This window comes from Hydra viridissima, unplaced genomic scaffold (assembly GCF_058129835.1).
Source record: "Hydra viridissima isolate aposymbiotic clone 2 unplaced genomic scaffold, HvirCarnegie_v1 scaffold_13, whole genome shotgun sequence".
NCBI lineage: Eukaryota > Metazoa > Cnidaria > Hydrozoa > Anthoathecata > Hydridae > Hydra > Hydra viridissima.
In genome coordinates this window covers 3,109,687-3,120,508 of record NW_028324312.1, presented here as the reverse complement: position 1 = coordinate 3,120,508, position 10,822 = coordinate 3,109,687, and the positions used below count along the sequence as shown (strand labels likewise).

Genomic DNA, 10,822 nt, shown 5'->3' with positions numbered 1-10,822 from the left:
GTACACAAACTTGAGCATGAAGTGAATACATTAAACATCAACTGAAATTCAGAAGAGCAAACAATTGAGCCATGAAAGCAATGAGTGCCATGCATTGGAGGTGATTGATGTCTGAAGTCATCTACTGAATCATGATGCGACTTTTCTACACTCAATTAAATCGTCTGCTTCAGAAAAATGCAGTAAAATGATCTTGCTCCTTTAGTAGTGAAAGCAGAGTGAAGATGGATGCACCCCTTGTAATTGAGACAACACTTAATGACTTCAAACTCGCGGGACTTAAATTGTTTTTAAAATTTTCCACCTGTTGCAACTTTCACAAATGCTATTTACAGTTGATCTTTTTCTCAGGGAAGAAAACGAAAATTGCACAAAAACACGAGAAACTTTAAAAATACTTGCAGTCAAAAGCTACATGGCTAAGGCATCGTTCTTATTCACAATTTCAACAAGAAATTTTTAGATATTGAAAAACCTCTATTTTTGCTTAAAGTTATCAATGATCATTGCAAGTTGGCTGATTGTAATAAAATCAAATTTTCAGTTAACACAAGCACAAGTTTGAGCCATTATTGACTGAACAACTGGTTGATGATACTGTATTAAACTTTTAAAACTTGTTTAACCTTTTCAAAGAAAACTTTTTGTGCGACTGAACATTTAACACTTTAACTGTAAAATTTTAGTTTGTTCACCTCAAATTTCTTTTTTTTTAATAAAAAAAAAAAAAATTAATGTAAATTTACTCAATTTTCATTTTTTTTTTTAATTTTAACATTTATTATATTTAAATGTATTTTAATGTCTCTGTAATAAACAAAACTTGGATAAAAAATTATTTAAAAAGTTACATTTTTTTGACAAAAATTACAAAATATTTCTGTACCGTCCTAAAATTTTTTTAATTAAAAATTAACAAATGTTATTTAAATTACAAATATTAATTAAAAAATTACAAAATATTTCTGTACGTCCTAAAATTTAAAAAATTTTCTCTTTAGATTTATCGTTATAGAAAATTTCACATAAAGTCACTATTTTTCTAAAATTTAAAAAATTTTCTCTTTAGATTTATCGTTATAGAAAATTTCACATACAGTCACTATTTTTCTGAAATTCAAATTTTTTTACAAATTGATTCTTTAGAGGTAGACGTATATCTTTAATTGTACACAACATAAATCAGCTTTGTGGGTATTACCTAAGTTGTCCCCTAAAATAAGTCTTTTTTCAGGAACCCAAAAGTCAGTAGGATATCTGACATAACTAGTCAAAGAAGGTGCCTGATAATAAAGCTACTAAATCATCTTGAAGTTACAGCTTTATTTACAATACCTTTATTCCTTCTGGAAAAATTAAGGGTCTGTAAATCAGCTTTCATAGGTTTTAATGGAATATAATATGATAGTGTTTATTAACTTTTAGTGCACTTGCTGTAAATCACCAGAGTTGCGTCACAAGAAACCATCTTTTTAGCTGTAGTCATATTACTTAAAACAAGCAAAAAAGTATGGTTTTTTCTTTTTTTGAACTTCAAAAATTTTCAAACAAAAAAAATATCTTCCACCAAAGAGCTTCATGGTTTTTAAGAAGTGCCATCGATCAGAGATGTAGTAAATGTACACAAGTATTATAAATAATAAAAACATTTTGTTGACACCTACATTTTCCTTTTGTTCTTTCAAAAGAACTCAGAATTTTAAATTGTGAACAAAAAATTTTTTGAAAGGCCCAATTAGTCACTCCTAAGTCTCTCTTTTTTTTCGTGTAATGCAGAAACCGCATAAGTCAAGCCACTAACAATAAAAGCAGCTGCTCTATATTCACTAACACTTAATGATTAATTAGTTTGTAATTATATAGCGCTCGTTGGAGTAAAAAAATGTTCGCCGAGGAGATTTAATTTAAAACAAAAGCTTTGTCATAAAGAGACAAAATTGCTGGGATTTCAGTTTTGATTTCCCAACAGCTTCTTGTTCTAAGTTTAACTTAAAGCTTAAATCTTAAAGAATAACTTAGCAACAAAATTGCAAAACACACTAACGGCTCCTTACTGACTCTTACTGATTCTGCTTTCTTAAAACTATACGCTGAAAAATATATTAAGTAACTTTTATCCTGGCGACCAGAATATTTATGCTTTAACTAAAAATGACGAAACAAAGAATAACAATTATTCAATAATTATTTTACAATCAGTTTGCAGTTTCAATAGGTTTAGAGACATTAAGTTGTATTGATGTAAAAATATAACAATATATCGGCTATAGAAATATCTTTTAGTGCCAAGTATTCCTTCGAAAAACAGTCTTAAATTACTCAAAGTGCATCACAAACTGACTTTGTTTAAATATTTGCAATAAGCTGGGAGCATGTCAGCTCTTGTCATATTTCACATCCTATTTAGGGGGGTTTTTATTATCTTTTACAACGACGTTGAAAAGCTTAAATTATCTTGCCAGACGCTTCCTTTACGCTGTCTCCGAATAATCAGCAAACGGTATTTTGTACTTTTTTTGGCAAAATTGAACTTTTAAAACAAATATTAATCTTTTTAAAACAGGTTTCTTAGCGAATCTTAGCCCAAATTTTTTCTAGAAAGTGAGAGATTCTTCGTTGAAGAGATTTTTTTACAAAACTCTTTATCGCCTCTTTACAAAAAAATAAAAAAAGCGAAGAAGAGAAAAACGTCTCTTGTAAAGATTTATTGCATCAGTTTATCAACGCCGAATAACTCAAGATAATCAAAAAACCAAGTGTTAAAAACATTTGATTATAAATTAAAAGAACTTTTTTTAAAACTATTTTGAATATTTATTAATAAAACAAAATTTATAAAATTTTAAATAAATTGTTAAAAAAAGTATTCAATATGAAACTAAAGGGAAAAAATATTTCGATTCTAAACATTTTTCAGCAAAATCTAAAAACTGTTTAAATATAAATATGTCATAAATATACTTTATATACACACACATGCAGGGTTTAACTAAAAATAATCAAGTCAAATTTATCAAAATCTAAGTAAATTGGTCAAGTGAATATTCTTTATTTTAGTTTGATTTTTTTTTTCACGCTTTGTAATATATTTTCTCAAGTCATAGGATATATTTTTTGATCAATAAATAAATTCGTTTTGTATGTAATTAAAATACTTTTTATATTTTTGTTTAAAATTATAATGTTCTTGTTTTTGCCACTTTTTAAAGATAACGGTTTCAGCTTAAATTATTTTTTCAAACTTGATTTTGGGACGTTGATTTGGGCCAAATTTCAAGAAGATACTCCAATGCATCAACTTGTTTTTTAAAGTTTTGCATTCCAGACGCTGTAGCTGGCGGACACATCATCACTGGACCAAAACATACAGCTAAATTTTTAAAATCCATTTTGTTTTCGTCTTTTTTAGATGCCACTCTCAATAAATGCTCCATGATGTAAACTAGAGTAGCCCTGTTTGAGTAGTGTACGCGTTTCATCACATCTAAGAGAACTGCATCATGCGAACGGCTTCTATTCTCTTCAAGTGATTTTTCATATATCTTTAAATACAATTCTTGTGAAATTAAAGGTTGAGGCAACTCCCTCAAATAGTCTTTAAGAACGCCTGACATCACGTGACAGTCAAAGTCATCACCGTCGTCATTTTCTTCACTAAAGTTGTTCTCCTCAAATTTTGTACGCAAAAGCCTCTTTTTTCTGGCGTTTCCACTAATACGGTATATACCTTCTTGAGTAAGACCGCGTAATTCAATTTCTTCGACGCACTTTCTAACGATTAGTGGTATTGTGTTGCCATCGTCGATTAAAGTTTGCATGATGCTGAAACCAAACACGCCTTTGTGTCGTTTCGATGGTGCACGTTTTAAATAACTGTCAATTCCTATGAACTCGATTGATAATTTTACTTTGATTCCATATTTCGCTGTATTTAAGAGTATCAAAGATTTATTTTCGTATGCTAAAAGTTTTCCTATATAAATTTTACCGTAGTCACTCGGCTTTTCTTTGTTGTTTAAGAATATTTTTAGCTCCACCATTTTGGCTTGATTTACCTCAATTTCAAAAGTTTCCTCAACTTCCACATCTTCAAGCATTTTTTTTGCTGCTGTGTTTGCTTTGGCCTCCCCATCAATTTCTATGCTACAAGAAAAGGAGCCTTGCTCTAGGCATCCGGTAATTTTATGAATAGAAATATGAAGGCTTCCGGTGAAGGTTTTTCTTTGCACTGTGTCATCTTTATCGCTCTTATAAATACGAATGTCTTCACTTATATCGCATGAAGATGATGTATCAATGTCTACAGCTTTGCAAAACCAGGTCGACTTTGTCAAGTTCAGCTGCTTCGTTGTATGGTTACTTCTGCTAGGCGCAACTTTATGCTTCAATTTTTCATCGTTCTTAGCATTCTTTTTGGATACAATACTATCAAAGTATTTATCTGCTTTAGGTAACTCAAAATCACTGTTTGGCTTAACATTACTTTTATCTAATGGTACACTGAAAGTGCGAACCAAGTTGCTGCTTTTTGCCACATTTTTGTTATGTAAATTATTATCAGTTATGCTATAGGATGAGTCCATGCTCAACTGAGTTGTTGAGTCTTTTTTATATAACTTTGGCTTTGAGTGCATAGGCAAAGGCAACGCTGATTTTGTTTCGAGGAGTAAGTCGTTTGATTCCTGCATAATCGATACCACTTCTTCTAAGGAAAGATTTCCGATTTCACGCTAAAAAATATATATATATATATATTAAAGCTACCTTTTTTTTTTTTGACATATTTACAATAAATATATATTTCTTTAGTCGTTCCATATATCATAAAATTCTTCGTTTTAAGCTACCTTTTTTTTTTTTGACATATTTACAATAAATATATATTTCTTTAGTCGTTCCATATATCATAAAATTCTTCGTTTTAAGCTACCTTTTTTTTTTTTGACATATTTACAATAAATATATATTTCTTTAGTCGTTCCATATATCATAAAATTCTTCGTTGTGCGAACAAAATCATAGGTCTAAAACAAAGTAAAAGGTTTGTACCTGGTTTACGCGTAAAATTTGATCACCGGCATGCAGTAAATTGTTGACATCAACGAAACTTCCGAGAGTTACTCGTGACACAAAGATGCCTTCACGAATTTTGTCAATGCCATTTCCCAATCGAATGTAAAAGCCTAGTGACTGACCTGGCAATTTTTTTATTTCAACCTTTTTGATCACGCTGCCATGTTGATCCAGATAAATCTCGTTTATACCAGATAGCTTTTTCGCAGAATCTTTTATCAAAGTAATGCTTAACCGTCGGTTCTTAAAATTGTTCCCTTCGGTAAAGTATTCTGTAGAGTCTTTGAGATGTTGCTTCTCATTTTTTAAAAAGATCCCCTTTTTGAAAAACTTAGAGGTTTTGGCATCTGGAGTTATTTTAGGATCTGGAGTTATTTTAGGATCTTTCGCATCGCTCAAAGACCGGATTCTATTGCCGCTTGTCTTATCTAAACGTAACAGATTTTCGACTGATTTTGCAATGCGCATACCCGAAGGTTTCGACTTTTCGTATTTTTTTTTAAACTCGATTAAATCTGCTAGAAATTCATCTTCATCGCTATTCGAATCAAAATTTAGTCCGTTGCGTCTGCTTTTGTTCGAAACATAGCCTTCATCTTCGTTAAGAATGTCTACACAAATGCTTTGGCCAATAAACGAACGCTTAGAGGTTTTTTTTGCTTTTGTTAAGTGTTGTGGTACTTCATCACTAGCGTCACTGGCTTCACCATCGGCAGCATCGCTGTCTCTGGATACATCTGATTGATCATAGAACTCATAGGAAGTCAGATCACCAACGCTTAAGCTTCCGTTTTTATCTGAAAACTTGGAACTTGTTTCAGGTTCGTCTAAAGAACAATACAACATCGATAGATTCTTGTGTTTGGAGCCAAGTGAACTTAAACCCACTTTTTTGTCTACTTTCTTCTCTGTCAGTTCTCCAATTGAATCGTTTAAATCGTCGTGGTTTTGATGCAGCGTGCTTTCGTTGAAATATAACGAGTCATTGCAACTGTCATCGTCGTCGATAAATCTTTGTTTGGTCAGCATTTCATCTGAATTTTTGTAAACTGTTGGAGGTGTTTCGTTCTCTATTGAACTATCGAGTTCATTTTGCAAGCAGTTCAGTTTCTCAATTAAATCGTCAAATGACTTGAATAAAGTTGAGTCACTAGATTTTATTCCGGAATTAAGAGTGACGTCATTATCCGAACCAATGTCCCTCGTGCTAGTGTTAATGGTAGCGTTAAATCTTATCTCATCGTCTTCGTTTATCAAGTCAGTTTTGTTTATTTGCGTTTCACCTTTTGTTGGTTTTGTATTAAGCTGGTTTTTCATTTGTAAGAAATCGATCGAAACGCGTCTGAATGCTGGTTTGTTTAGCTTCACCTCAGAAAATTCGCGATTGAAATAGTATTTGGATAAAGTTGATCCCGTAGAACAATTTTGAGGCGGTAAATCATTTTGATTCGCTTCCTCAGAGTTTAATGACCTGGTTTCTTCTTGCATTTTCGCTCGCACAGCTAAAAAGGAATTTTTATACGATATCAAAATAAACAAGTGTAATACAAAAGTAAAATATAAATCAATACAAATAAAGAACATGCACCTCATACTTTTTATCTCTGTTAAAAACATATCTGCCAACATGATTATAAGAAAGCATAGAGTTAAGTTAATTATCAGTCTTTTAATTTCCAAAGATTTTATAGAAAACAACGTAAGGCTTTAGCATTTATGTCAAAACATTATTTACCTTTTTCCATTGAATATTTAATTTGATCAGCAAAAATTTTTAAAAAAATTTCGCTTTCCTGATAACTTTTCAACTGATTCATAAAATGTTGTCAGTGCAATTTTGTAATAAGCACCTCACTGATTCTGAGCAAATTCTTAAATAAACGTTAAAAAAGTTTAAAAAAAAAACGACTTAAATCGTTTAGAAGCAGCTTGTTGGAATGTGTAAAATGGTGTTGTTACTTTTATAGCTACCGCTTTTATACATATTTTTTGTACCGTCGTAAAAAAACAATCTAAAACAAACTCGTCATTAAGTGACTCATATTTAGTTTCGAAGAGTTTTGAAATTTTAAAAAATGCGGCTCTGACTATCGGAAAGGAGAAAGTTAAAAATTGATCTTATCTTATTCATTCAGCCTTCAGTTAGGAACTGGTTGGCGTACTTTTGTATTTTTTAGTAGGATTAGAATCCCGTTTATGATTCAGAGGTGGATTCGGTTAAAAGAGCGTTTAATCTGATGAAAAAAAAATTTTTTAGGAATTGTTTGCATAAAAAAAAAAGGTCTCGCCTCAATAAACAAGATTATATCTTTTAGCAAAGATATATTGTAAACAAGCCCACGTTTCGTAAGTTCATAAGGTTCCATGATAATCAGAATGGTATGTGTTTTTTAAAAACTAACTATAAGTTTAAAGAAAAAAAAATTAGCTGTGAATCCCGAATAAAAAAGGGAGAACAAATTTTCTTCATTCATTCACGCGTGTGCGCGTTTATGTATCTTTCTGTGATTAAATGTGCGTGTATGTATGTTCGTCTATACTACAAAAAAGGGTACAAATATTTAAAAAGTTTTTCCTTTTAAAAAAAAACATTGCTTTGATAAAAAGAAATCTTCCTAGATTATTATTTTTTTAATATACACCAATTTACATTTAAATTTTTTAACAGCAGTCAAAATTTAAATCTAAATCCGAATTAAAAGTTTATTGTGTATGACATGCGTTTTATGATTAAGGACGTTAATTCCCCAAATGGAATTAATTGTACCATGATAAAAGCAAGACATGATGACGCCCAGGAGAAAAAATTGCAAATCTCCAAGTTAGCACCCCCGCCTAATAGATATATTTGTTCTAACAAATTTTATTCCATGTAAAGTTTTAAGCAAAAAATAGATTTACACCATTAAAAAAATTTAAAAGAAGTTACATTAAATAAACATAAAAAAACAACAAATGCAATCCAACTTTAAAAATTAAAACAAAACCATAAAACTGTGATTTCTGTGGTTTTCATTTACAAGTGCTTTAAAAAAAGATTTTTTTAAAAAAAAAAAGAAAGAAAAAGTAATTCAAATAATTTTAAGGTCTAATAATTTTAATAATAAGTTATTTTGCTCATTTTCACTCTTTAAAGCTTGTTTTCTTGAAGATTTGAAAAATCTAACGGTGCTCATCACGAAACGCGTCACACATTTTTTTTTATCGCATCAAAATCTTTTCCTGTGGCTCAAAGTCATTTTTTTCTAAACCTAATGTAGCGCAGCGCTTCTTTATCAAGTAACATCTAATAAAAAACCTTTCAAAGTTTTTTTTTCACAATAAGGTGTAAACAAGATCAAAGCGTGACACAACGCTGTTCAAACGCTGCTCAAAAAATCGGCTTTTAACGACGAAAAGTATTTTTTCGAACTGAAAAAAATCTCTCTAAAAAACGTCTACGATGAGATTGTGAAAAAACATTAGATGTATCATTTTGGCATAAACGAAATACCCAATAATTTTGTGTATAGGCAAAGTAGTATGACATATGAAGTTTGGTTTAACACAGGAAAAACTATACTGATGTATTATAGGTGATTCATTAACGTGAGTGTGTCCACTATGATAAATTCAGTTATAATACTGCATTAATCAAATGGGTCTCGATAAATCGATAAATTAACAAGTAGAAATATCAAATGAAAGTTGTAATTAATAAAAGCGAAGACATTTAAGTCAGTAACAAAAGTTTGCCTGGAGTTAATTCCATTAAAATATTATTCTCACAATGTTATTACGGATTTTCTATGTTCCAGGATGGTAGAAAATCAAAAAACAGTCTGTTACACAGTTAAATCCCTGTATTATACTATTTATATATGCAAAGCTTAAGTCTAAAGTTAAGTTATAAACAAACAAAAGATCGTACTTAAAGTTATATATTTATTTAAACATGCAATAAGCAGGCTGATCCTTTATCTTAAAGTATGTGCGTTTGTATATATATATACATACATACATACATACATATATATATATATATATATATATATATATATATATATATATATATATATATATATATATATATATATATATATATATATATATATGTATATATATATATATATATATATGTATATATATATATATATACATACATACATACATACATACATACATACATACATACATACATACATACATACATACATACATACATACATACATACATACATACATACATACATACATACATACATACATACATACATACATACATACATACATACATACATACATACATATATATATATCATATATATATATAAATTTTGAAGATAGGAGTTTAAGTAAGAAAAAAACAGTAAAAAATTTTTTTTTTGCTCTTCAAAAAAAAAAACCGTGAATTTTTAAAGGAACTGATTTACAGTTATTTTTCAATTCTGTTTTTATTTATTGTTTTTGTTATTTATTATTATCATCATTATTGATTGACTATTATCTCATATTTTTTCAACTGTAATTTTAATGAAAATGTATATATGAAAATGTATATATGAAAATGGAAAGTAACGTTGTGATCTCATTGGGTTGGTTTCGAAATAGTTCAGTATAAACAACCTTTGGTTTTATTACCTTAAAAACCATCATAATTTTTTTTGAGTTAATTCAAGAGGTTTTCAATTTTAAATATCTATAAACAAATAAAGTAATACAAGTTATTCGTTTGTACTTTGTTACCTTAATTAGTAAAAATGTCAACGCATTATAATCTAAAGGCTTACTTAACTAATGGTATCATGCATCAAGATAAATTGTAAATTAAATGCAATTACCTTCAGAAACTGATAATATTGTCTTTAGAACTTTTCGATTAATTTGCAACTTTGTCGAAAACTGTTGTTGGCTAGAAATCCTGGAAAGGAGGTTACCACATTTTGTGAACTATGAGCACACTTTCAACAAACAATAAACGAAGCTTTTCGTGAACAATTTTTTTTCTGGTTAGACCAAATCAAATAAATAGTAGAATGCTTTACTTTAGGCCAGCGTAATATCTTTTTTTGCTTTATCTTTTAGATGATAAATAAAAAAGAGAGCACATTGTTGTTTCCAGACCTCCAAATGTAAAGCTTTTTTTGGTGATTTTATTCTTTTTTTGATTCGCGATTATCAAAGAAAGTTTCATTAAAACCCTAAAAAATGCCGTTTGCATCTTTTCAACTGTCGTTGAGGAATTATTTTATTACGTATTTTAACCTGAAGTAATTGGTTGAGCGCAATTCGGAGACGGTTGAGGGAAAATACGGATTTCGAGTTCTTTATACAGAGATAATTTTCTTTTACAACTTTTTATATGAGTTTAATTTAAAAAGATTACAAAAAATGCTGAAAAGGAAAAATTTTTTAAATAGCATTAGATTTTTTCACATGCAAAATAATTCCGAATAAAAATAACATTCATTAGAAATACCCGAACAAAAATAACACCCAATAGAAATTCAGTGTTTTTAACTATTTATTTTTGCTCTGTGTGTGTGTATATATATATATATATATATATATATATATATATATATATATATATATATATATATATATATATATATATATATTTAAAAACAAAGTTTAATACTTTGAAAGTATATTGATGAAAATAAAGTATAATTTTTTTTTTTTTTATATGTAATAATAATTATAAGAAATAGAATGTTATTGTTTAGGTATCAATATCATTTCCTTCCCAGCAGGCAATATATTTCTG

The 10,822-nt window shown here is 29.2% G+C and overlaps 1 protein-coding gene across 4 annotated transcripts; it reads right to left on the bottom strand.

Moving 5' to 3' along the window:
- Positions 1-3,155: 3,155 nt before the first annotated feature.
- LOC145194783 (uncharacterized) lies at positions 3,156-10,260 on the bottom strand. Of its 4 annotated transcripts, none has more exons than XM_090070495.1 (3): positions 9,894-10,260; positions 5,050-6,575; positions 3,156-4,730 (listed from the first exon to the last, which is right to left on the bottom strand). In XM_090070495.1, exons 2-3 carry the CDS (start codon positions 6,559-6,561, stop codon positions 3,237-3,239), a joined length of 3,006 nt encoding a protein of 1,001 aa, XP_089926621.1. In that variant the 5' UTR covers positions 6,562-6,575; positions 9,894-10,260; the 3' UTR covers positions 3,156-3,236. The 4 variants fall into 4 exon arrangements, with proteins under 4 accessions (XP_089926621.1, XP_079928582.2, XP_089926622.1 ...); XM_080072456.2 differs by lacking the exon at positions 9,894-10,260 and adding an exon at positions 6,809-7,276; XM_090070496.1 differs by lacking the exon at positions 9,894-10,260 and adding an exon at positions 6,662-6,784.
- Between the last annotated feature and the right edge of the window lie 562 nt (positions 10,261-10,822).

Bases quoted from the DNA above. Each gene is read 5' to 3' on its own strand.
- LOC145194783 (XM_080072456.2), bottom strand. From the start codon at position 6,890: ATGAATCAGTTGAAAAGTTATCAGGAAAGCGAAATTTTTTTAAAAATT. The intron at 6,576-6,808 runs GTAAATAATGTT...ATTCCTTTTTAG, and splicing joins TAAATATTCAATGGAAAAAG to CTGTGCGAGCGAAAATGCAA. The intron at 4,731-5,049 runs GTACAAACCTTT...TATATTTTTTAG, and splicing joins AAATTTTACGCGTAAACCAG to CGTGAAATCGGAAATCTTTC.